We start from the raw sequence: 27,084 nt of genomic DNA, 5'->3' as shown, positions 1-27,084 counted from the left end.
ATTGAGTCAACAGATGTAACAGAGGCCACAGCGGAGAGCTCCCCTCTGAATGGGACCCCTGTTGTTGGGACCCCCTTGGTGGTGACAGGAACTCCCTTTGATTTTGCACCCTTGTGAAAGTTAATACCCTCTGTCCCTGCACCCCTCCATATTTCACAGGGGCGTTACGATCGGCCGCTGCTTTACTGCCCAGAAAGAGCCTTTATTCAGGGGCCAGCCAACCAGATGTCTGCTCATCCACCAGCCTCCTATCTCCTCTGTTTGAAGCCTTTCCAAAAGTTGTTCAGGTTTAATACATTGTCTTTGTAACATAACTTTAGGTCTGACAGCTGCGAAAGTAATAATCACTAAAGGTTTTCCAATTCAGTTAGTGAAAAATATACAGAAACCTAATATCAATAAAAAGACACTTTTTATTTGATATGATACAACAGTTTCTTGTCAATCAAACATGGCATAGACTAAAGGTCTGTTGAGTTTGACAAGTGGCTTTAGTGTTTCATGCAAAATTGCCTCGTTCATTGGTGATGTGTAAATATCGGACTGTTCATTTAAAACATATTGTGAAATATGACTTATATTCTATGGGTTTTTGGGTCAACTGCATGAGACAGTTCATTTTATCTATAGCATTGTGGGGACCTCTACTGGCCTATGGTGGAATAACGTTCTTTCCGTCCCAATAATTAGAAAATGTTTCACATTTTGTCACTTTATCTGATCATTTAGTGCAGGTAACAACACAAAAATATCTAGACAAAAAACTGGCATTGATGCGTAAAATAAAGAGCTGTTTTGGCACCGCTGTTTAAAGAAAGTGAAATGCTTCAATTATTGTTGCACATAATTCAAATCTAACTGCATCTGTTATTTTATATCTTAAATTACATTGCACTGGCGTTAGAGTAAACTTTGTGCTAAGCTTTTGATGTGAGGACTCACAACTGAGGTGAGTTTTTGAGAAGTATTACCTGGGAAATATACTACTGGCCTTGCTCACAAATGTGTGAGAGCCAGAGAAACACAGTTCTTTTGATTGCAACTTGCAATTCCTTGGGAATTACCAAAGGAGCGAAGTATTTTCAAAGTGACGTCATACCCAGAAAAAAACCTCCAGGGGGCTCCCTTGCTCCTTTTTTGTCTGGATCAAACAGCGGGCAAGTCAAACAGAATAGGAGAGAGTGTGCTGAACTCTCAAGACTGTGGCAAAGAAAGTTCTCTGAGCTGACAGACTAATGTGCATGATCTTGTTTGGCAGGTTTGGCGAATGGGGAATTGACAGTAGGCCTATCCTTTACCATGTGTGGCTTTGGAAAAATAGGTCCAAAACTGAACAAGAATCACTCATGCATTCACACATTCAAACGTCCCAAAATTATTCACACACACATACAGCTCCAGTGACCGCCCCAATCAGGAATGGATTTTCTTCATTAATAAATTCCCCTTGACCTTCCAAAGAGTCTGAAATGAAAAAGATAAAAAGCAAAAAACACTTGTAACACTGAGTGATTGAGCCCCTTTAGTGAACACTGATAGGCTCTCCAGCAGTCACTCCTCCAGCATCTGTCCTTCTGCATTTGCCCCATCATTGCTAAGCCCGGTGTAGGTCCAGCCCGGCAGTAGCAACATAAATAGACAGTAAAAAAAGTCCTGCATGTACAGCAGCTGGACAACTAGCTGCTTTCTTCAGTATCCCGGGACAGATCTAGAGTTCATCTTCAGTCAGTTGGGCCAAGTTACTGGGCCGTCGTCCCGCTGAAGGTCCTGACAGAGGAGGCTGAGGCCCAGCATCACAGAGCGGTCCCCTTCGACAACCATCTGCTGCCCTCTGCTGGAAACAGGAAGAACAACATTAACCACAATATAATGATGGGGTGAAAAGCTAAATATTCGAAAGACAACAGATGCTTGCACATGCAGGTAATCCTTACCATTAATAAGCTTTTTAAGCACTTCATTCTATTTCCATCTAGATACCCCAGCTTAAGTACAGGAAACCATTATCTGGCTTTGATAGGGATCACTTTTCCCTGTCTGGACCAGTTGGCTTCCTGTTTGGTAAGTGCCAAGCTCCAAGAGCCTGAGTAAACAGTGAGGAGAAAAGCTGCCAGCTTTCAGCACTGCTGATAGGGGAAAACTGAGCTAGTGGCATTGCACAGTCAAAAACAGGAAGTGAACTGTTCAATACCGAACTGTTTCAAATACAAAATGCATAATATATAAACATAACATAACAATCGGGGAAAGTAGTGATGTTCATTGTCATGAGGTTTCACTACTACCCAACTGAAATGAGAAAGTGTTAATGAATTTCTTTTATAAACATTTTATTATCCCTCTTTTAACCATTAGAGGGAGGAATAGCGCTTCATATGAAGACTGTATGTTCTGAGTAAAGGTAATTCAGGGTAAACCTGCAGAACATCATACAACATAAGCTCATGCAATGTCCTGTTAAGCATTGTACTGTACAACTGATAAAGCTTCAGTGCCTCCGTTTTGACATGCAGGCTGGTGGTTTGTACCTGTGCACTTTGTGAGTTGAGGGTGTACAGTCCGTTTGACACTGCTTGAACACTGGACTGGTCAGTGAAACCCAGCTGGACATGTGACAGAGAAACAGTGTGGGAGTCTGCAGCGCACGGCTGGACCAAAGTGGGCTGCGAAAGCAAACAAGAGGTCGTAAATGCCACCGCTTTAGTGATATAAGCAGGCCATCTTGTGAATAGAAAAGTTCATAAAGCTCAGTGCTCCTTGTAGGAGAAGGACATGTAAAGAGCCCTACCTCCCGCAGGGCAAACGTCTCACTGGGCCCAGAGACCTGGGCCTGGCTGGGCAGATAGAGTGCGGGCAGAGACGCGTTGTGGGAGTGCAGAGAGGGCAGTTTGTGTCGGTCGATAGAGGCAGAGGAGTGCGGCCGTAGGGAGGAGGTGGCAGACAGAGGGGGCCTCATGCTGCGGCCCAGGCTGTTGGACTTGCTCTCCCTGCGCTGGTACTCGATCGGGGACTGTAAGGCTGAAGATAAAGGAACACAAAGAGACATAATCGATCTAGTCCAATAGAGGACGACAGTGTTCATTAATGTTCCAGCCATTATGAGACTTCATTAGAGAACCGCGCTGAATTGCAAAGGCATTCAACTGTAACTTAACTGATACATATCTCTGTATCAATAGACAAATAGACGTAGTAAGTTATAGTAAGTAAATAACCCTTCTGCTCTGTGATAGAACTCACCATTAAGGAAGTTGCGCTGTGTCTCTAAAATCTGCACCACGTCATTGGCCCAGGCCTGGCAGATGTCGGGGGAGGCGGCCTGTAGCTGGAACCGCACCACACTCCCATCTGGGTTTCGTGATGTCAGGACGAAGCGCGCATCGTCTCCATCCACTTTGGGCTCCACCCCCAGGCAACTCACCTGCCACACAGCACATCTGATTCACATCTGCGCTCAGCCTTCTTTAAACTGCTCGTTAAAAACAACACGTGCAGCCCACTAAAGACTGGCATCGTGTTTACTTAGCACATCAAAGCAGTGCTGAACCAAGAATATCTAATTGCAATTACAAGTTTTAAAGTCAAGATTTTGTTCACAGTGCACATTTTACACCCAGGAGCTAATAATCCCCAAATCCCCATGCATTAAAACATACATAGACAACATTTCTTAATAAATTAATCTTACAACCCATTTATCTCCGTTACCTTTATACTGTTTTTGAAGATATACCCTGGGATGGAGAAACCTTTCTTCCTGTCGATGGGCTCACTAAAGATGACCAGCTGCTCAAAGAGGAAAATCCGCCTCTCTTTGGCTCTGGAGAGAAGGCCACTGTCCTGCTCCGTCACAGTGAACGTGTCCTGCTGCAGCAGTTTGCCCAGCGCTGTGATCTTGCCCTGCACCACGGAAAGATACCAACAAACGGATGATGATGTGCACAGTTGGCACATGAAATGAGAGATACAGACAAAAAGTCCCAAAGAAATACCTCAAAACCTTGTAGACGACCCACATTCATCATGTCGTTGCAACGTTTTGGCACAAAGCACATCACTTCCACTGCTTTCTGTAGAAAAAAACACACACCATTCATGAGGGATAATCGTCCATATTTCGACCCGCTAAATGATATACATTCAATGGCGGTTATGAATCAGGCAGATGCCCACCTCCAAATCCTCAATGTCCATTCCAGCTTTGGTGTAATACTTAAGGAAGTCCTGTTGAAATAAACACAGCATGGTCACCAGAGCATTGCGGGTTTACAGCGCAGAGTGAGGTGAGGACATCTGGAGAACAATTTACCGCCTCAACCATCCTTTATTGGAGAGCCAAAGGGCAGCGTTCTCGATCTGGGTGAGGGCGCTTTTACTCCAATAACGCTTTTTATGACCATCTTCAAAGACACCGCTTTTTAATCACAAATGCTGCCAATTTTAACATCTTTGCTCTGTTTTTTTGGCTTTGCTGTTGATGAACATTTGCTGTTATTACATTGCTATTGCTACATTGCTGGATAGGGTTGTGCACTGTCATATACATCATTACTTATTTCAATCTTCATTTAACTCATGGAACCAACTGGATTCTGATTCATATTGATTGCCAATGTCCAAATATTCAACATTACAAGCATACTTAGTGTTTCCTATTTGTAGGGGACTCTATGGATGATGCATATAATTGAAATGTGTTCTCCATGGTCAAAATCAAGCTGTGTAATGAATTGTTTGGAAAAGTTGTACTTCTTTTGCTTTTTCAGTTATGATAAAGTTGTAAAACTATTCTATAACAAGAACTCTTAAAGCCCAAATAGAGGCAATTATTATATTCCCCCCTTACCTCATATTGATAGATCTCGATTATCTATTTAATTGAATTTTTTCCTATCAAATATATAAAGTTTAAAAAAAATAGCTTTAGATTCATGAACATACAAAAGATAAATCTTTTAAATACACCTTTGATCCAAATTAAAAACATCTTGGCTTTCAACTCCAGTCATTTTACTCCAAACCAGGTGCTGGATTGGCTTTAGACGTGATGCCATTTTTATTTAATGTCGATTAACTGCGCAGTCCTACTTCATAGTCCTAGCAGATATCTGTGGGAAACACTGCAACAAACCTCTTTTTCTCATTGCACAGCACAGGCCTTAAAGGGACTATACAGAGTTTAAAAATGTTAAAAGTAAGTATTTTCCTCCCTCTACTTGTTCCAGCAATGTCCTAATGTGTAGAATGAGCCCAGACCTCTAAAATCCTGCACTGTCACTCACAATGTTGTTAATTCGGGTCCGAAGTGCCGTCATGCACGAACTTAATATAGAACCTGCAGTTACATGTAAGACCTGAGGTGGCAGTACTGAGTATAAAATGATCAACTTGCATCTAGCCCGTTTAACACTGAAAATGCTCAAATCTAGGCTGAAAGTGGCTGTATTTAGCTGTGCATATGGTGACTCAGTATTATATTTGCATTTCTAATTGTAATTGTATGTAGTACATAAATCCTGTTTGTTGTGTAAAACACTCTAAATGATGAGCATAGTGTCTGTGTAATTATCTCTAAGTCTGGCCACACATGTGAACTATAGGTGTGAAGGCTTTTACCTTCAGCAGCAGCTGGTACTTCATGATCCTCTGCACAGGTTTGATGAGCAGGTCGTTGAGCTGCAGCCTGTGGCCCAGCTGTAGCCGGAGTTCCTGACAGGGACATCAACATCCACATGACAGTTATGGCACTAAACACAGCAGCTAATGGCTAAGCTGACACTGAGCGACAGCGATGTTTGTTTGTTCCTTTCTCAGAAGTTGACATTGGATGAAAAGAAAGTGACTGTGTTCTGAATGATAACACTGCTATGCCATGTCTAGTGCAAATTACACCATGGCTTTCTACAGCCATGAACACAAAACACAAAATTAACCAATGTCCTGCGTGACCCAACTCTGCGTCACTGGGGCGAACGCTTAATCAATCTGTCAATATATGTTCAGACTCATTCATCAATGCAATGCCTGGGTCACACTACAGAGCAGGTGTTTCAGGAATGGTTTAATAGTGAATGCCCAGTTACACATTTGAACATTATGGTTACATCAACAAAAAAGATCTCAAATTATACTATGACTGAAACCAACGTCACAAAAACAATTGCAAGCTGTGACATTATGACAAAATTATAAGTTGCTTCTGTGACTATACACGTTTGCAAATGACAGACACATCAAAACAAAAACACACCGTTAGCTTAACTTACCTCAAAATAAGTTTCGATGTACTCGGACACAATGTGCTCTGATTTGGGTTTGTTCTGACAGTACACCACATACATGTGCAGACGCCTCTCCTGCAACACAAAAAACCTTTTTAGTTTATTGTAAAATGAAAAAAATAAATAAAAAATCATCCATTATTAGTTTAATAAGCATGTGGAAAACTCATCTAGTTGCTTTAGAAATAAAATAAAAGATCCACATGAACAAAATGACCAAAACAAGAAAGGAATCAATGCGCAGTGTCTGTCTGTCTGTCTGCTGCTGCTGCTGAAAAGCGGCAAAGCTACAGTGATTTGTCTGAGAGCGCTGCGCCTTTGAAGCTAACTGTGTGTGATTAGAGCCTACTCTTCTATGACTAATTGTCAGTAGAGTAGAAATGTGGCAGAGCAGCCGCCCAGTGGGGCTAAGTGTAGCATCAGGTTATGCATAATTCACCCTAGTTTCCCGCAGCGTGTGTGTAACCAAAGACTAAACAGGCCACAGAAGTAAGACTGTTCCAAGCAACAGATTACACTAGTTTGTGACTTAGAGGCCAGACCTTTATTGTGGAGATTATACTGTGTACATTGAATTATTAGGTACGGTTTTACACAAATAAATATCAACCAATCAAGCACAGAGCATAGACACAAACATACTGACGGTCCAACAAAGTGAGATCAGAATGGAGAGAACAAAGGACATAAGTTACTTGCAGATGTTGACTGATAATTGGCCCTTTTGCAACCATTTTTATTATGCCTTTCTCAAAGTGTCCAACCAGTTCATATCACATTTTTAACTTATTTTAAAGGGACTATACAGAGTTTAAAAATGTCAAAATTATGTAATTTCCTCCCCCTACATGTTCCAGCAATGTCCTAATGTGTAGAATGAGCCCAGACCTGTTCACCACAACTGCCTCTAAAATCCTGCACTGTCCCTCAAAAAGGTGTTAATGAAACTGCGTCTGAATTGCCGTCATGCACGAGCATAATATAAAAGGTGCAGTTACTCGTATGGCCTGAGGTGGCAGTAGTGAGTATAAAATGGCTAACTTGCATCTAGCCCCTTTAAATCCACCCTCATTTTTTTTTCCTTCATTTTTTCTGTTGCAGAGCTAGATGAACGGAGCTGCTGGCATGTGATTAGCTTATTAAATATTCATCATTTGAAGCGTTGGACCAGATGTACCTTATAACGTGGCCGGTGGGTGTATCTCCCTAAGGGCAGCACAAGACAACTGTATAGTCATTTTAGGAAAAGGGAAGTAGAGGTAGTGATAACAGCCTGGCTCCATGTGTTAGCAGATAGCTCATTTGTTACACAGCTCTAGTTAAAAGTCGCTCGTGCTCTCTGCTTTTCATTAGGCCCATGTTCTCCGTCTGCTTGTTTTCACAGTTTGACACCGTACTTAGATTCAGTTACAGGTTGCTTTATGGCCCTGCAGGCTTTTTAAGTCGATTATCCGCCGGGCTGAGTCTTACGGGATGGTTGAAAGAGCTGCTTACAAAGGAAATGCGTGTGGAGTCGAGTCGACGCACATGCACACATTTAACTTAATCATCTTCAGACAAGCCAAGTTGGTCAGATTACCCTGTCTGTGTAGTGTGCATGTGCCACCACTTAACTAATAGGCCAGAATCAAATTTACATCGTTACATGCAATAAAGCTCACCGACTCGCAGAACAATATTCCTTGTCATATTGTTTTAAACAGAGACGCCCTGAAACGAGCTTGCACCGATATGCACTGCGTGGAGAAGCTTTTATATCAAAGAGCTGAAGTTTGTTATTCTTCGTCGAAATCCTGTTGTCCTCTCTGTCTGTTTTGCTCCCCCCAGTGTTCCCTGAACAAGGGAAGTTCAGTCGGGAAAGAGGCCAATCTTTGCTGCTGTGTGTGCTGACTATAGTGGCGCAAAGACGGGACATCGTAATGAAAGGGTGGAGTGGAGAAGTTTTAAGGAAGTAAAGGGAAATGGTTCTCAAACTATGGTACATATGTCTGGGATGAGATTGAGATTTAAATCTGACTGAGCTTATTATGGTCTTTATCCAACAATGAGGGAAAGGTCAGAGGTGAGTAAAGTAGCCAACATCAACTTTAAATATATAGAATACCTATATATATATAGATATAGATAAAATAAAGGGAGTTGATATATAATTGACTAGGTTCAGGAGCAGGACCACGCCTCTTTCTTACCAGCCAACCTTGTATTCACTTAACCACGGACCTGGATGGACCAATTTATATCAACCAAACCCATTCAACACTGTTTTTCGACCACCCACCCGCAGTCGCAACCCATTCTTTTATCACACCTTGTGTCGTGGCGTGGTCCTTGGTAGTGGAAATCTTTCTCTGGATAAGGTACATTTATATACATCAACACAAAGCTTTTGCCACTGTGGGAGGAATGACTGAATATTTCTTATAACTCAACAAAAAACATTTATACTTGAAAATATGCTATTGGAGTTCAGGTAAAAATGATAAAACCACTCTAAGAAGCATTATTCCTTACATAATAGTCACATGCGCACTACCTGCCGCATCCTACATGATTTTTTTGTTTCAGCTAAAAGCCAATTATTTTCTGGTGGAAATGTAAAAAAAAAAAAAAGGAAACTTAATCGAGTACTCTGACTAAGTCCTTCTTACATGTTTGATGAAAAGTTGGGCCAGTCTGTCCGGCTCTGCTACACACTTCTCCAGCTCTCCCAGGAAGTAGCTGCATAAAAAGACAGAAATGATGGCTTAGCTTTCATCCGACCCATTGTTCCTATTGCACGCAGTTTCATAACTTACTCTTTGTGCCAGTCAAATATTTGGTGAATGTTTCCAAAAACAATCTTGTCCTTTCCCTTCATGCCCTCCGGTACACCTTTGGCAGTCATAGTGGCCATGTATCCCTGTGAAGGAATAAAAACAGCTTACTCACTTTTACAACTAGGTTATAATTATACACATATTAGCTTTTATGTTTCACAGAAGAGAATCTCCTCATGATTTAAGTGCATTGAGTGGATTAGGGAAAATAGGGGAGATTTGCTGTAATAAGGTGCTTGAGAGCAACTTCATGCAGTACTTACCTCGACTATGAAGCTCAGGTCTGCTACATAGTGCTTCTCTGTCTCAACGAGCTCCGTTAGTACATAACTAGGAAGACGGCAAAAAAGGGAGAATTGTTCTAGTTACGAGGTGCTGTAGCCACGGGCAAATCCAACAGCCATTATATAAAAGTTCACATTTTATAGGCCCCACTTTCCTAATGTTGTTCTTAGAAAGTCAGGAAGTCTGCCCTTTTCATACAGATCAACCACCGCAATGAAGTGAGGGACATATTATGAGCATGCTATTGAACTATCGTCTTTGTTTTTTTTTGCTAAATTGTGCTTATTGTGCTTAGTTTCTTTGTTTATTTCTTATAATTTTCATCCATTGAATAAAGCGGCAGAATCATCGCTAAAATCCTCACATGCTCTTTTCTAAGGCACTTCTTCTCTCCTCCTCGGTGTCGGCTGGGGCTGAGGACTGGCTGGAAGTGTCGTCCATAATGACCGAGGCGCTGTCATCAGGCTCGACCATCGTGGACAGAGTATCCTGCAGGGAAAACACACGGCAACATCTGTCAGAGAGTTCAGAGGCAGAACAAAGTCGAACCAGCCAAAAAATGCATAATGAAAAAAAAACATATACACCGTCTTTTCCGGACTATAAGTTGCACTTTTTGCATAGTTTGGCTTGGGGTATGTCTTATACTCCAGAGCGACTAATATGTGATTTTTTTTTTATTCAAATATATAATTTCACATCCTGCTAGAGGGCACTGCAGGCTAATCGAGCAGCAGAAAAAAAGTTTGGAGTAAGCGAGGAACCGATCGGAAGTTACTCTTACCACAATTAAGAAAGCAAAAAAAGCGAATCACGGGCTAAAAGCTTGATGGCCACAGTGAGAGGAACAAGTTCGCAAATGAGAGCGTGAAAAACGTGCTGCCGGGAGAGGCTTGTCAACGGTGCTGCTTATGCCTCCATGACCAGGTAGTTGCCAAGACGATTGTTAAGAAGTGACACCAAGGATGAAGATTTCAATGGATTTAGTGACTTGGAGTGAGATCAAGAGTGACATATAGTCCGGAAAATACGGTAAGTCGCTCCGAGTATAAGTCGCACCAGCCTTGGCAACTAATAGGACATGGAGGCATAACTGCACTGTTGACAAGCCTCTCCTAACGGCACGTTGTTCAAGCACCCATTTGCCAACTCGTTCCTCTACCTGCGGCTCTAGCTTTTAGCCGTGACCAGAAAGAATAACCTCTGCTTTTCACCAGTTTCTCGCTCACTCCAAACTTTACATTTTTTATTTTATTTTCAGTGGTACAGTAAGTAAGTAATTAAGTGCTTTATTTGTCATTGTACAACCGTACAGGAGCAGCAGATACTGGTACACAAGCCTAGAGCGCCCTCTAGCGGCTGTCAGTGTGAAAATAACAAACGTGAAATTATATATTTTGATATATAAGTCACACCTGAGTATAAGTCACCCCCCCCCCCAGCCAAACTATGAAAAAAAGTGTGACTTAAAGTCGGAAAATACAGCAATGTAGATACAAAACACAACACCGAAATAAACAGAGAATGTACAAATATTCAACCTTTTCACAGTCATGCTATGCAATAAGATTAATATAGTAAGGGTGTGTTCCCAGCGCCAAAAAATAAATTGTCAGAAAGCAAGTTCCTAATTTCCTGAAGCTCAAGCCAGGACTGGACATTAGCCCCACAGTTTTCAGCATTATCTGCAGATGGATTCCCATCCGTCTTGGGCCCATCTACAGTTTATCCCATTCATACGTTGTAGTGCAGCCGCCACACAGAGAATAAGGGTCTATGCCCAGGGACAATTATTCTGCTTCACTGTCAACTGCCTGTCTGTTTCTTTCTCCTTTTTTTTTTTTTTAAACAGCAATTACTTCGAATCTTTATCGTTCTTCGTCCTGTCCTCCCGCTTTTTACATCAGCCGATTCTAGAAAGTGAACGCAACCCATAAAGCAGGAAAGTGATGGGTGAAGCTGATAGAGGTGATAATGATGCAGGTTGCCACGGTGACCAAGGGGAGCCGGGCGACACGGTGCACACAGAGCGAATGATAAGGAGTTTGTCACCATTGGTAATGACGCGTGAGGTACACACATCAGATGGACGAGGACAGAGGAGAGTAACAGGTCCCCAGCTCAGAGACAAAGAATGGCTGCTGGCTAAGGCAATTAAAGCGCTATTTCAGTTTAATGAATAGGGAAAACAGGCTGCTTTGACAGAGACCGGTATCTAAAATGCAAATGAAGAAAGTGAAAAAGAAGCCCTGAGATATGACTGACATGAAGTACACATGGGGTGCTTTCATTGATGAAGATTATGTATACAGTGAGTCACATGTAATCCCGGCTTCCGCAGATGCCTGTGTGGATGTAGTGTGTGAGTGCGTGCTTGAAGTCTTTCGGAGGGGCAGATGGCTCAGCCCGACAGCCTGGTCAATCTACCTCCAGGGCAGTTGTGGCTATAATTGTATTTTACCACAAACAAGTGTGGCGTGAATGGATGATACATAGTAAAGCATTTTTTAAGGCTCCAAAAAGCTCATTATAGACCAACATCAGGTCAATTTTGTCTGGCGGAAATTGCCTTGTAACAAGCAAAATGTAGATGTTTTAACCTCGTTCATGGTTAATATTACTGTAATTACTGGGCCTACACAAATGAAACAAAATGATACAGTTCACCATTTTTCCCACTAAACTATGAGAAAGGAGTGGCACTATTCAATATCACAGACAGGACTGAAAACAAACTATTGCAGAATGTTCTGTTTAAAAACTTTTTTCAGGAAGTGCGACAATTAACAAATAATGGTTTATAAAGGGAGTCCTTTTAGATAAAACAAAAAGTCAATGTAAGAAATGTAACATCTAAAATAAGTCTGCCTAAAATTCTGAATTGACTGCTTTTTTTTCTTACTACATCTGGCTGCTTGACGTTTTTCCAGTTATTTTCTGATATATTTCATTTCTTGGAAGGACAACTTTGTTTAAACCTGTGGGAATAAATTACTATGAATTGAATGTAAATGTATGCAGATAAGATGAAAGAAAGTTTCCTACAGGATCCCCTTAGCTTTAGGGTACAGACTAATTTCAACAAAAAAGGATGTGTGTGTATGTGTGTGAGTGAGAGAGCAGTATAGTATATATATCCGCACAGGATAAGCTCAGGGTTGTACTGATCTAATCGATTATGTTCATATGGTATATTCATGACTTCCTTTGCAAGCCTTTTTCCTGGAATTGATGTAATTTCCTGCAGTGGTCCCGGTTTAAATTTAGAGTTATTGTACACAACAAGACCTGGCCTAAAATTGTGGCTAACTCAATGGACACTGGGCTCACAGCTGCGCACGATGCTAATATTTGTGTAACCTATTTTACGATGACAATACGCACACTTACAGCCCCTCCACTGCCTCTATTTCTCTGTCTTAGCTCAGCACAATGTCTGAGCTCAGTCTATATATAGGCCTGTTGTTCTCAACTGCTGTTTACTTTGTCTTTACTGTGTTAACTTATGGGACCAGCCATCTGTCTTCAGCTAAATCCATGCGTCCTGTTGTCCAAGTGAAGCAGAACGTCACCACCTTAAAGACATACACAGACGTGCACCAAAATACCCCAGATCCCACTGGCAGACTGGTATCTTATACAGAAATAAATAGTTGAATGAATGGAAGTGGAAAAATGGACAGGACGTTTACACCTAAACTAGATCACCTGCTGTCCTGTTAATCTATAATATTTCTGTTTGCAGGGTTAAAAGTCGGAAAGAAAAACAAAACAAGGTAAGGCCTGCACAGAGGAAGACAGAGAGGCTCCAGAGAGAGCCCCTCTCCCCCAGCACGTCCTGCCCTGCTCGGAGCGCTCCGGTCTGGCTGACAGGTCTGGCTGGCTCCCTGATCACTTCCAGATGTGCTGTGGTGAACCCCACAGGAAAAAGAATCCCCTCGTATTCTCCCCCCTCTACTGTTGGGAGTTTTGTTTTCTTTCAGCAGAGGGCTATGCATAATCAGACAACAGCGTAGCTAAAGTCAAACATGCTTTACTTGTAAGCCTTCCCTATACACCGGGTCACATTGTTTTTGTTGTTAATTTGTAGTTTTGAGACTAAAGCATTTCTATTACAATACATGGTAATTCTTTGGACACAAGAGTGTAATATAAAGTGTCAACTGCCACATTATTCCAATTAGTGTAGTTAGTTCCAGAGTCTTATTCTATAATTACATTTTAACACAAGCTCTGTATACAGTATACTGTACCAGGCAGCTGCATAACACAAATGACTTCCACATAAGTACCACATTAGCCTGACATTTATTAATTATTTCACAAACAAACTGCAACGTTTGAAAGCATAATCTCTCATTTGGCCTTCGACAACAATGTAGCTTAAAAGGCCCATTGAATATCATCACAACCCAGGAGCCCAGGCTGTTTATTTCCAATACAAATAATAAACATATACTTATAAGTATTATATATATTATTACTACACTACATACGATAAACAACAAGGAAAAGAATAGCCCCTTTCATAGATTCATCAATATTTTACATGCCACTGAACATGTTACACCATAGTCATATAATCTGATACTTGAGCTATTATTATGAGGTCTTTTGTCATCCTAACAGAAAAAAAAATAACCTTGTCACTATTTCTGCCAACGATTTCCTGTTTTGATAGCTGCGAAATATTTGTATAATAGCCGTGTAAATATTATGATGAGTGCCGTACCTCAGTATCCTTTGACATACGATCACAAACCAAAATCACAAAGGTGGCTAAACATAGCTCCGAGATCAAGTTTCAGCTATTGAACTGGGGAAAGGCAACACACACGATAGCTAAGGTGGGCTGGGACACTGGAGCCTGAAGCAAAGGGGGGGGGGGGTAATTAAACCTGTGCACATCTTTTAACTCCCGTCCGGCAGTAAAAACACCGCAGCACTGCCCTCACCCACGTGATGTAACCAACACTACAGTAATAGCCCTTGATGCAATGTTGAGGGACTAATTCACACGCACAACAAGCATGTGCATAATGTAATATAAACAAAATAGGCTTTAAGAGAAGTTTATCTGTTTAAACGGTGCATTCACTGACATGTATTGAAAGACGTTTAGGGCATTTTTGGGGCCGGTGAGAGTGGACTGTCAACAACTTGTTTTGATGACAGCATATTACCTCACTTTTGGTCAAAACACTTTACAAAACATGTTTATCGAAAGATCACAATTCCCTCCCTTTTTTTTTTTGTTATAAACTTTTTTTTATTAGTGTGGTGCCATAATTGCATTGACAGTTTTATCAGTATACAGCACACATTGTTTCCCCCAATCCCCCTTGAGGTTGGCAATGTTATATCAATTGTATCATCAAGTAATAAGATACACAAAGCAAGTACACAGAAAACAAACCCCAAAAGAAAGTATAAAGAAAAGAAAATAGATAAATAAAACCCTGGAATGTCACAATTACCTAATTGTACAGTCATCCATCCTTCAGATTGCCTATGGGCCAGAGTAACAACTCATTTGAAAGCGAAAGCCTAAGCTCTTTCCTCATTTTTTCCTCATTATTTTGGTCATATTTTTGTGATGCTTTCATCATGTTTTTGTTGTGTTATCGTCACGTTTTTATTGCCTTTCCGTGGCTTCACAGTTACACTAAAAAACTAAATGCGAGAAAAACGCTACAAAAAAAGCAATGAAAATGTGGTGAAAATGTGGCAAAAAAGAGATAATGTAGATGAGTTTTGTAGGCCTCCGCTTTCAAATGAGGTGTTACTCTGGTCTATAGGTTGCAAACACTCAGATAAAGAAGCTTTAAGATTTGGGTAATACTGAACTGGAGAAAATGTGCTCGGTTAAAGTGAGGGTTAAGGGGTTAACGTCAAAAAGCCAGTTTATAGCAGAGTATATTCAAGGACGTGAAAAGCTAAATCAGTCAAATCCGAGTCCTCTGACCTGTCACTACCACTCTGAAAACTCAGGTCAAGTCCCAAGTCGTCAGCTTGATGTTCAAGCTACATCATGAAATCCGTAAATCATTTGAAAAAACGGGTCAAGAGTCTGAGTACTACATCTCTGTAATGTGCAGCTTAAAGACACACAGAACTTGATACGTCTCTTTGCTCATTCCCGAAGCATTCGAAGTGAAAATGAAAGCGTATGGCCCACAAACGGAGTCACCTATCATCATCGCGTGTGCCATTTCTCTGGGTTTCTCTGTGTAGCTGCAGGCATGTCCTTTTGTTACAGGCTGAATGTGACTCACGCATCACACGGGTTGCTGTCATGGCCTCTGGGGTTCAGGCCCATCGATCCGCGCTGATTTACGCTTTACACTTTACACTTTAACTACAAGTGTGAGCTGTGTCAAAGGACTTGGTTTTGTTCTATTTTTTTCTAAAAGGATTTTGTATATTTTGATCAGTCCTTATTGACGCTGCTCACTTTTGGCTTACAATGAGAGGGCTGGATTTGAGAATAGTGTAAAATCCCAGCAAATCATATAAATCTGATCTATTTTGTAATTGTTTATGCATTATTTAAAGCCTGTGCAGCAGATTGTTTCGCGCAAATTGTCGTAACACCATTTGACGACTGAAATGTGAAAGAAAACGCCCACAACCCTCACAGACACTGACAATGATGCTAAATGTGTGAAAAAACAATACTTCTCATCAAATGCGGCGTTTGTTGTTGCTTACCCGGTTGTTTGGTATGGATGTGCAGCCAATCAGGGAGTCTGTGATGAAGCTGGGAGACTGAAGAGTGGCCGGTGACAGGTCCTCGGGGCTGGCCAGGCCGTCCTTCCACTCCTGCGAGAAACAAATGCACGGTTATGTTCAAGCTGTTAAAGGGCCCATGCTCACACTAAACTGACTATTTAGGATTTTCATCATGTGTTTTAAATATATCTGGATTTTGAGCTTCATTCTTACAAGATATTTTAGAAACCAGTTTCCTTTTCAAGAGATAAGAACACAGGTAAAGTCATAAGGTGCTCTTCCTCTTCAAGCCCAGAGAGCTTCCCTGGACCCTCCACTACAAATATATAGTCTTTTATTTAAACCGCTTCACTTTCTTCAGTGCAGGCAGTGAAGGCAACTTCAGTTGTGTGTGCTTGGATATTATAGAAATGGTTTACCTTTACTTACTTAGCACCTTTACTTTTCCCCCTTACATAGACCACATAGACCACATAGACCTCATTGATCGTTATAACCTACCTTCCACAGACCTATCTCCATTTTGGTAAAAGCCTTTTTAATATGCTTTTAGTGCAAAAAAAAGAATCAAAGATCAATCAATATGATGGAAAGAAATGTGATTAATTTATCTTGCCACATTACCCAGCCCAACCATTGTCTTTTAAAGTCCTAAGAAGAAGAAGATCTTTATTTATATGGCACCTTTCACAGACATGGTCACAAAGCGCTTCACATGAGAGAATTTTGCATTCACTGTAGCTTCAGTTTCCCCGAGGGGAGACTGACAGAAGCTCTGTCGCAACTGCACACACGGTCCCTCTGACCACCATCATTCATTCACACACAACATTCACCCTGGCCTATTGTTTTTACCCAGAGGAAACCTAGAGAACATGCAAACTCCACACAGAACGGCCCCGTCCAGGCGCCAATCGAACCCGGGACCTTCTTGCTGTGAAGCGAGAGCGCTAACTGCTGCGCTACCATGCCGAGGACCATTAAGGTGACGCTGTATCTTTATCATGTACAGTGTGGTGAGCTACAGAGCAGCAGGGCAAAGAGAGTCAGATGGCTCCTCAGGCCTGAGCCAGGACCTGTTACGTAACATCTGTGCCACCTGCCATCGCACATACTCCTCACTACAGCAGCACTGGAGCAACACGCGCTTTTACTGTGCACGGATCAAAATACTTCAGTAATGTTTAATTCAATGGCATTACAGTAAAGCGGCAGAGACGGCAAAGGGAAAATTCCTAGGCATGAATAAAATAGGGGTACTGTATATGTAGAATGGTATAGTAGTAGTATTTTTAGTAGTACATTTCTCAGAGTAAAAGTGTTTATTTAAATTTTATACACGGATCTTCTCTTTATCTCCTAAGCAAGCCATAGCCAGGGGTGCCCCAGCTATAACCCATAGATCTGTCATGTTCAACTTCACCAGTCGTCAAGGCCAATTTATAGCTCTTACAAATGTGTGCGTCATGGGGAGGATGGTGAAACTCTCGTCTGGTCGCGGAGGGCTGCCCAGGTCCTGAATGGGGTGGGGAGGCACAGGTGGGGGCTTTTCATCCAGTTTCCGGACCTGCCGCTCCCCTTTAGCCGTGGCCCCGGCGCTGAGCTTGCGGACCGGGTTTGTGAGCCATTTCTTGAGGGTGCTCACAGAGCGTCTGGACCCTGGAGAGCTGGGGGCTGAGCTGCTTGAAGCCTGAGGGGGCAGCGACGCCACAGAGGTAGAGATGCTGCCCTCACTGCCCGCTGCCGAGTAAGAGTCTGTAAAGGAGGAGAGAAAGAGAAAAGGTGAGAGATTGATCAGTCATTATGTTTACATGTAAAGTCTAGTCCAACTACACTCCTGCTTTGGCAATAAAACCTTGTAGACTAAAAAGAAAAATAGCAATTGCCTCTCCCGGTTTTGCCATGTAGTCTTTAGTTTCACTTTTAATCAGGTTGGATCAAAACAATGAAGCACATGCTTGTGGAGGGATCAAACTTCTGGAATTGCAGAGTTTTGGCAATCCTGTTCTACTCAGACTAGGCGTGAGACCCGACTCTCCCCTCGTTCATTGAACCGCAGATAATACAGCTCTCTTTTAGAAGACTGCAGACATCACAATACACAATTAAGTTAATAAAAGACTGTGAATAACATGTCTGGTCGCAGTTACACATGAGGGGCCAGATCTTGTGGTTCAAAGCGAAGGCTGTAGAGCAGACGAGTATGCAGACGGGTGACGCTCCTTGCAATCTTCAGTGTCATACCTGGCGCAAAAAGACTCGCATTGCGATGTTGTGGTGCCGCCCCCTCCCCATGCTTGCCCCAGACCTACGGAAGGCGGTGGTTTGCGAGGGGGGGGGTTCTCTTGTACATGCGTAACATGCGTGATGCAGCGCGCAATGTTTAATAAAGATTAAAGAAATAAAACTTGCTGCAGATCCAAGGTGAGCGGGCGGGGGAAAGAGAGGCAGCAGCCTCGCGTTGGAAACCGTTCAAATGCGCAAAGTTACGAAATGTACAGGATTTAATTGATCAGAAACTGTCATATGGCGGCGGAGGAGTTGCAGAGTTATGCAGTAATTGCAAGAAAACTGTAGCGTATTGGAACATTTGCGCTACAGCTGCAGGATTCTTGGAGCGGCTGAATTGCTGTGCACCCTGTAAAATGCGCTTCTTTCTTTTGGACTGAGCTGTGGCTACACAAGGAGCATCATCAGGAGGTAAAGACTGACACACAATGGAAATGTCTCCTTAAAACGCAGATCATACCTGGTATTGTGGCACTTGAAGGCATGTGCGGTTTATTTATGGAAAACTGTTGTTGTTTTGGTGTTATGGGTGTGCACGTGGATCTACTGTATCAAAGTAAGCCCGTGCGTAACTGACACTCAAACATACTTTTCAAGGCAATTTCAATTTGTTTTCAATTTGACGTCGATTCTAAGGAAGAAGACAAGGCAGCGCAATGTAAAGAGGAACATAATGTGAAGGTTGCCACAGAAGAGTAGCGCGAGTGTTGCTTGTAATAAACTACGCCTCAGTCGGCCTCTTTTTCTTAAATAACGCCCTCTCCCTAGTGGTGCAGCCTTTAGCGCAAAACCTGCGCCACATGCAAGATAGCGCGTGTACCACGTTGCGTTTAGAGTTGCGCACGGACTGCGCCAGTCACAAGATCTGGCCCTAGGTCTGTTAAAGCGTTCACTTTCAGATCAGAAGGCAGTAGTTTCAGCACTCACTCAAACTACTGTGTCACGGCCTGGGGTAGTAGCTCAACCTTATCTTACCTTATATCTGTATTCATTGCTATGCTTTGTTTATTTTGTCACTGTTAAAAATGCACAAATGAATCAATACCGCAAGATACTGTAAAAAAGAGCAATGTAAGTCCAAAGTCAACCGATCAGTTGTTCTTAATGGAGAAACACAGTGAGCAAGACTTTACAACAAAAAGCATGTCATTGGAAAGAGTAGGGGTGCAGGTCAGAGAGAGGAAATGAAGGCACATGTCATGTCAAGACAGCAGGAAACACCACAAAGTGTCTAAAAATATAGACTTGTGTGCTGCTTTTGTCTTTTGCAGTCCGTCAGGTTTTGTGTTGAAAATAGGCTTCAAACGCAGAGCCAGCCCGCCCTGGGACAAGCCAGATAGTTGGGGTCATGGTAGTTGTTTGAAGTGACATGCTCTGGAGCACACACGGCTCCACAGAGGCAGGGGCATAGGGGAAGTGTGTGTGGGGGTGCTCAGACCGGACGTCCAGTTTGAACCAGAGGGAAAGGACAATGTTTGTTTTTCTCAGGTTCTGCCGACCCATTCCTGTCAGGTCAGGAGGGCTTTATCTGTGTGAAAACGCGTGCAAGGCACACTCCTCTTAAATCTTCCAAATGAGCAAGACTCCTGCTCAACAGCTGTTTCATGTGGGTAAGGGGAGACTCAATATTTCAAAGTTTTTCAAAATTGATACCGATACTATTGAACTGTGTGTAAAAAGCTGCACGGACAGATAAGATAAAACACTGTCAATTACATTTCTGATTCAACATTTTACATTTTTTTTGCTTTGTAAATGTGAGAAGTTTTTCCAACAGTGTTCATCACATGTTTAAACTTTTGAGGATAGAGCCTTGTTTCAAATTAGTTGGGGACGTGATGCAGCCAAAACAATTTAGTGTCTATCAATTGAGGAAAAGCTCTAACACTCCAACTCACCTTTAAAGAGACTATACGGAGTTTAAAAATGTGAATGTTCCAACAATGTCCTAAGGTGTAGAAAGAGCCCAGACTTGTTCACCACAACTGCCTCTAAAATCCTGCACTGCCACTCAAAAAGGTGTCACTTCAGGTCCGAATTGTCGTCATGCACGCGCTTAATATAGAAGGTGCAGTTACACGCCTGACCTGAGATGGCAGTAGTGAGTTTAAAATGGCTAACTTGCATCTAGCCCCTTTAAATAAAATCATCAGCCCCGTCCAATGATGAATAAGATATAAAGAATCCTGGGTGCTAGAAAGAGAAGTTTATCTGATTCAAAAATACATTTTGTATTGCAAGAAATTCAGGGCATTTTTGGGGCCTGTGTGAATGGACACTGAACAGTCAACAACTTGTTTTGAAGATTCATAATTTAAGACGAGAGCATATTACTTCACTCTTGGTCAAAACACTGGACAAAACATGTTTATTGGAGAGTCACAATGACCTAATTTTATCCTCCAGATTGTTCATATCTCTTTCTACATGTGTGCCATCATACTCAATCAAACTTCAAAGACATTCTCCATAAAGTCATCTCCCAATTCTTTCTGCAAAACAACTGAAACCTTCCCTCAATCGTTTACGCGTACGTTTACGAGTATTATAAACAACATATGCCTAAAAAGGTTTGCGTTTAAATAAATGTTTTTTTTTTTTTTTTTATGTATCAAATCTGCCATGTTCGCTGTTAAACCCGACTGAAAATGCAAGAGGTAGGAAGTGCTGTCAGGTTAATACCGGGCAGGTAGGACTCCTCTAGGACATGTACATCTTAGCATTGGATGGATGGGGCTCAACACACACAGCAGTATGCAAAGTCACAATAGTCACTTTGTTCTCACCAAATGAAATGGAATGACAGAAGCATCTCAGAAGGATGTGATGTAAAAGTACATGAAATGCCTCCTGCAAACCAACAGCGGCCTGACCTCAAAGCAGTGTTGACTTCTACCGTCCTCCCGGTCAGGTTCAATAAGGTCAGGGTTGAAAGGTCAAGTGACATTGTCCTAATCTCCTCCAGACATTGGTTATTATCACGGCACTGACCAAAGAAAGTGGAAGGGAAAAGAGCAACGAAGAAGAGAGTCTTCAGAGGCTCAAATGTACGGATTCAAGGCATGCACAGCTCACTGTATAATTGATTGAATTAATACATTTAGAAAAAGGAATCTGCATCTGTCACCATGGAAACTCTGCACTCTGTGACCATCCATCTCCATTTGACCCTGAGATGGCATATTCATATTACAGTTATGCAATATCAGTAAAGAGCAATATCTGTGTAAAACATAGAAGATGGTTATGTTTACTTCAAGTCTAAAAGAGATTTACCTTATCGCTTATTTAAATCTCATATCTGAGACTGAGCGCTAATTTTGGAAGGTAAATATAACTTGAAATAAACAGTGTCTAGCCTATACACATTCAAAATGATAAAGTTATGCAACAGAGTGCTCTAGTTTCTATAGCGTAATCAAATTCTATACATTTTCACAGAAACACTAAACCAAAACAGAATCTTCCCCAGTCTGCTGCTGACCAAGCAATGCTTTTTATAAAGGACCTGCAGAGGAAAGAAACCTTTTGTCAACGTGTGCTGTTTAGATGGAACAATAATTCGCTGTAGAGATCAGTTCATTTTACTGATGGTCCCCAATCACTATCTGCAAACAGGAAAAAACAAGGTCAACATAGAGTAACCCAAGAGAAGACATTCATTAATTACATTGTTAATATTCAAATTGTTTGCTCCTCTTTGTCTCAAAAACTTTCCACCAGTATCAAGTTAATACAATGTCCAAGCTTCTTCAGAGTCCCTACTAATAACAGCCATCACAGAAGTTAGAAGAAAAAGCGATATTGAAGACACAAATGTGAGTTTAAACGTGTCTCTTGGCTCCTTCGTGTCTGTGTGTGTTGGTTCCAGTGCGTCCCGGGAGGAAGTGGTGCAGAGCGAGCCGTGGAATGAAGGCTGTGAACAAGTTTGCTCCATTACAGTCCACGCTCTTAGCTTCATCTGTGAGCTCAGCAGCGTTCACAGATTAACTGATCGATAAAGGAGGACCCAACCACTGCAGGGACGCTTCTATACATTACAGCTGGCGCAAACTAGAAGATCTACTACTTTAAAACAGCCATAACCGAGTATCAAATTTGTGTGCGCCCAAACCACTTAACCCCAACCATAAAACTCCCCTGTTGAAATGACACACAACAAAGTAAAAGTATAACCAGGATACAAATGTATTGTCCTGTAAATAAAAGGTCATAACAGTGTGACACCTGCAGTCACACTGTCACGCAAATCCTGGAAACCTGAACTCACAGTTTATAATGAGTTGGACAAGCACTGATAAACTTCCAGACTGTGAGTGGAGTTGATTTGACCTCCCCACTGTCCTTATGCTGTCAGACGAGGCAGACAGCGTACCACACGGGGGGAGACAACATGACAGCACACAGCTCATCAGACTGAGGAGACCTGCTGATCACGACAACATCCCAGGTTTTTACGAGACGCCACCACCTCAGGCTCTGGCAGCGAGCGGAGGAACAACAGCCCACTCTGCGCCATCAGCAGCAAGACCTCACTTTTATTGTCTCCTTCCACACCCTCCGCACCCCTCCCGAACTATAGACCCAACTCCTACTGTATATTATATTTCAGCTACTCAGAGGAAATGAACGCGCTTCCTATCCACATGGCCTTAGCTGCACTCAGTAGCTCCGAGGCCAGGGAGACAACGAGGCACTTAGAAGCTGCTGCTCTCAACTGGAAATCCACTTACTGTCCTTTAATGAACCTGTATAGAAACATATTGCAAATATTTGACCGCGCAAGATGTTAAAACCTTGTGTGCGCATAGAAGCAACAAAACCATCTGGATAGCTCAGACTCGACTCTTCTTCATTTCTTCGTCATCCTATCGCATGGCTCCAGGACTTTCATATTTTTGCAGCATATTATTTGGAATTAGAGCTTCTTCTGTACAGAGCTCTGGGACTTTTACCTGTGAAAAGTGGTTTTAGAAATAGAACACTTTACTCATCAATTATCAGTGATGGGATTTGTGGTTCTGTAATGGGAGCCATCTTTTCATTTCATTGATGTTTTGAACAAAAGTAAACAAAAGACCTGATTCACTCATTAACACCACCGTGTAAAATTAAAGGCAACACATTTTACTGTTTGCCAGCCAGACCCCTGCTCTCTTCTCCACAATATGTCCCCCTCTGCATCTCTCCGCAGAGCTCTGTTTACCCATTGGCTTGGCTTGAGTTTGAGATGAGAGCACACCGCTTCCTCTGATGCAATGCCCTGCTCTGCCCCAAAGCTGCTGAGAGAGAGCAAAGGGCTGACATTTAAAACCTATACTGTCTCAGGCTATGAACACAAAACCTTATTCAGCCTGGTGAAGTGTTGACCTATGTAGCACTTTGAGCAACGGTAATACTTTTCATCACAATGGAACTTCACAAATGCTCATAGCTAATATACAGTCAATATCTTCTACCTTCAATGTTTCAAGAAGCAGCATTATCATATTTTCCGGACTATAAGTCGCTCCGGAGTATAAGTCGCACCAGCCTTGGCGACTATAGGGCATGGAGGTGTAACTGCACCATTGACAAGCCTCTCCTGGCAGCACGTTGTTCAAGCACCTATTTGCGAACTCGTTTCTCTAACTGTGGCTCTAGCTTCTAGCCCGTGACAAGAGTAACCTCTGCTTTTCTCCAGTCCCTCACAAGTTTCTCGCTCACTCCAAACTTCACAGTTTTTCAAATTTTTAGTGGTACAGTAAGTAAGTAATTGCTTTTATAAGTGCTTTATTAGTCATTGTACAACTGTACAGGAGCAACAGATACTCGTACACCAGCCTAGAGTGCCCTAGAGCGTCAGTGTGAAAATAACAAACGTAAAACTATATATTTTGATATATAAGACACACCTGAGTATAAGTTGCACCCCAGGCAAACTGTGAAAAAAAGTGTCAGTGTTAGTTATAATATAAATTAAGTCAAATAAATCTTTTTAGGTTTTGTGTAGCTTACATTTAGTCAACTGTAAATATATATAAATCTAGTCCAAAAATGTTCAGCCATATTGCACAGCTCCTCTTTTCTCACATGGCACTTTATATTAGTTTATATTAGTTGATAAAATATGAATCGAAGAAATGAACATAGAAACAGAGCAACTCCACATATGTCTGTCGTAATAACGCTTAAGCGTGAATTAAACCAGGAGGATCTAGTGCCCAGGATCGGACACTGAAGCCCCTTATCGCCATGGCCTCATCTGCTTCCCCCGCCCCCCTATCTCCACCCGCGCTCACCTCCGCGCCAATCATTCCCTGCTCACCTCTGGCCTCTCTAGGCTGAATTGTACTTAAAGGAATAAATAAAGTCAACAAGCATTAGGCGGAAGGGTCCTATCAGATGCATCAGACAACAGCAAGGGCGTAATCATGCTCCTCTTTTCCTGTATATGTCTATGAGAAACTTTTGAACGCGACACTTTCAACTCAGACGGAGCAGCACACAGCAGCTTCCTGTCCCTCTCCTGACCTAGTTTTTGTGGCACGCACGCTGCAGTGGGTCTAGGAGCTCACTTGGAAATCCACCACAGACACACAGAAGTGACATAGATATCACCGTCTCAACAAACAGCCAGTCATCAAAGTCACTGAGAATCAGACTGAGGGAACGCTATTGACCATTAGGTAGAGTAACGATTCACACTCTTGGCTTTTGAAACAGTGGATAGAACTGAAGCGCCATGGGAGTTACTGGAAATCACTTGATCAACATCAGATATGAAGTAGTTACCACTTACATTTAAGTGACAAGCAAGTTATGTTTAAAGGCTAGGCTGCTGTAGCCTATGTCAGTGTCAAAAGCTCTCAGTACAGCAGCCACAGCGGAAATATTTCAAGGTATTAAAGTATAACAATGGACAAAAGTGAAAACAAAATCAAAGCAACAAGTATTTATAAAATTGACCTCTGGGGTGGCCACAACTCTTTGAAAACAATGCACTGCGCACAATACTAGACTAAAACTTGAGGATTTATTAGTTCAGGGGTAAATGCTCTTTCCATTGAACTACTGACCCAACTCATAACATATTATACATTGTTAAAATATAGATTAAAGCTAATTGTCTTTTGGTGTTACAGCTTTTACTTGGTCTTATTCGCCGCCGCCGCTGCTGCTTCTGCTGCTGGCACTGTGGGACTGGGACGATGTTTGTGGTTAGTAGCCTTGAAAACTCCAGACATTCCACTAAACCCATTCAGAGCTAGACTCGCCAAGTTCTTGGCACCATCTCTCTTTCCTTCCCATAATGTAAGCTTTGGATGACCAGCGGCTGTTTGCACCAAATAACCTTGTATGGATGTAATACACATTCTGCAAAACCATACCCATCACTTACTCAAACCATAAAAGCATGAAGCATCATTTAAACTGCACTTAAATGTCCCATTGTCGGTAAGCCGAAATGATGGATGGTTAACAACAAAATTCGCACAGCAATTTATCACCGAATCAAAGTGTGGGTTAACCAGGCTTCATATGCACCACTACAGTGACAGCACAGATTAATAATGTCTGCTTACTGTAAATGTGCTGTGGAAAAAGCTAGTTCTTGTACCCAGTGGTCTGTCAGTAAATCGTCCATGAAGGGAAGCTTTATAAGAGGCGTAAGTGCACATCTTACTGAATATTTTTGGAACATTTACCACATTAATGTAATTTATGCCATCATCTATGCGCAGACTTAACAACGGGAGAGCTTGAAGACACCTCAGTAGTGATAATATCTTGCTCTACAACAATTCACAAACCCTCTATTTTGTTTGTTTAGCAGTACTCGACTAGCAGGTGCAGACTGTCGTTGTGTCCTTAGGCAAGGCACTTCCCCCACTTCCCCAATGCAATGTATACATGTAGTGTGTGCATGAGTGGTTGATTTGGGATCCTTATTCATTTTACTTATCAACCGACCGCAGTTGAAGTGCGGGGGAAAAGGATGGTAACTTCAAAATGTACAAAAGCTAGATTTTGGTTGTGATGGTTGTTTATGGAGAAAAGAAAGAAAAGAAAGATGCAGCTGCTCTGTTCTGGTCTGACCTGAGCATACCTGAATGAGCAAACACAATAGACAGTGTACAACGTAGCCTGCAGACTGGACTTGAATGACCTTATCCCTGTAGGTATCTGGTTTATTTGGCCTGTGCCTCCTCTCACTCTGTCTGTCCTAATAATCCTGTTTATTATGAGCCGCAGTCGCCTTTACCCTCTTGTGGCAAAAACGTGGCAACATGCACACACACCGTGACGCTCGTTACGATGGTTTTCTGGGCACGGATGCTGAGAGGAAATGAGTGGCTCCCACTTGTGTTTAGGGTTTAACAAAGCGGCTATTAGTCCTGAGGAGGCTGTGCACTAAAATGAAAGGCGATTGTAATTCCATATGGCAGCTGTGGCAGTGCCAGTGTGGAGGGTGGGAGGAGATGAACCTGCAAAAACTGGATCTAGTTGTTCTGTGTATTGCGTGTTCTGGTTATTCAAAATCATGGCACTTTTTTTTTTTTACAGGATTGTTATTTTGCCTTACACTTGTGGCGCCTTTCACGATGCCCATTGCACTGCGCACTCCCAGCACTCAGAGGTGGTACGCTCCTGTTTTAGCCACAGCTGCTTTGTGGCAGACTGAGGTAGTGAGGCAGTTT

The 27,084-nt window shown here is 42.1% G+C and overlaps 1 protein-coding gene across 2 annotated transcripts in view; it reads right to left on the bottom strand.

Annotated features, from left to right (window-relative positions):
- Positions 1–436: 436 nt before the first annotated feature.
- The window catches only part of arhgef25a (Rho guanine nucleotide exchange factor (GEF) 25a), a 34,961-nt gene continuing 8,313 nt past the window's right edge, over positions 437–27,084 (bottom strand). Inside the window, exons 2-16 of one of the 2 annotated variants that reach the window (XM_079558924.1) lie at positions 17,568–17,869; positions 16,094–16,204; positions 9,747–9,871; positions 9,361–9,427; positions 9,077–9,180; positions 8,930–8,999; positions 6,267–6,356; positions 5,617–5,709; positions 4,174–4,224; positions 3,993–4,070; positions 3,709–3,900; positions 3,241–3,421; positions 2,789–3,018; positions 2,529–2,663; positions 437–1,831 (exon numbers count right to left, since the gene is read on the bottom strand). In XM_079558924.1, coding sequence (XP_079415050.1) covers positions 1,709–1,831; positions 2,529–2,663; positions 2,789–3,018; positions 3,241–3,421; positions 3,709–3,900; positions 3,993–4,070; positions 4,174–4,224; positions 5,617–5,709; positions 6,267–6,356; positions 8,930–8,999; positions 9,077–9,180; positions 9,361–9,427; positions 9,747–9,871; positions 16,094–16,204; positions 17,568–17,869 — 1,952 coding nt within the window. In that variant the 3' untranslated portion in view covers positions 437–1,708. Of the gene's footprint in view, positions 1,835–2,528; positions 2,664–2,788; positions 3,019–3,240; positions 3,422–3,708; positions 3,901–3,992; positions 4,071–4,173; positions 4,225–5,616; positions 5,710–6,266; positions 6,357–8,929; positions 9,000–9,076; positions 9,181–9,360; positions 9,428–9,746; positions 9,872–16,093; positions 16,205–17,567; positions 17,870–27,084 lie in introns of both variants that reach the window. The other variant, XM_079558923.1, reaches the window with a different exon arrangement.

Source organism: Gobius niger (assembly GCF_951799975.1).
Source record: "Gobius niger genome assembly, chromosome: 6".
In the NCBI taxonomy this organism is placed as follows: domain Eukaryota; kingdom Metazoa; phylum Chordata; class Actinopteri; order Gobiiformes; family Gobiidae; genus Gobius; species Gobius niger.
This window is presented reverse-complemented; position numbering and strand designations above follow the sequence as displayed.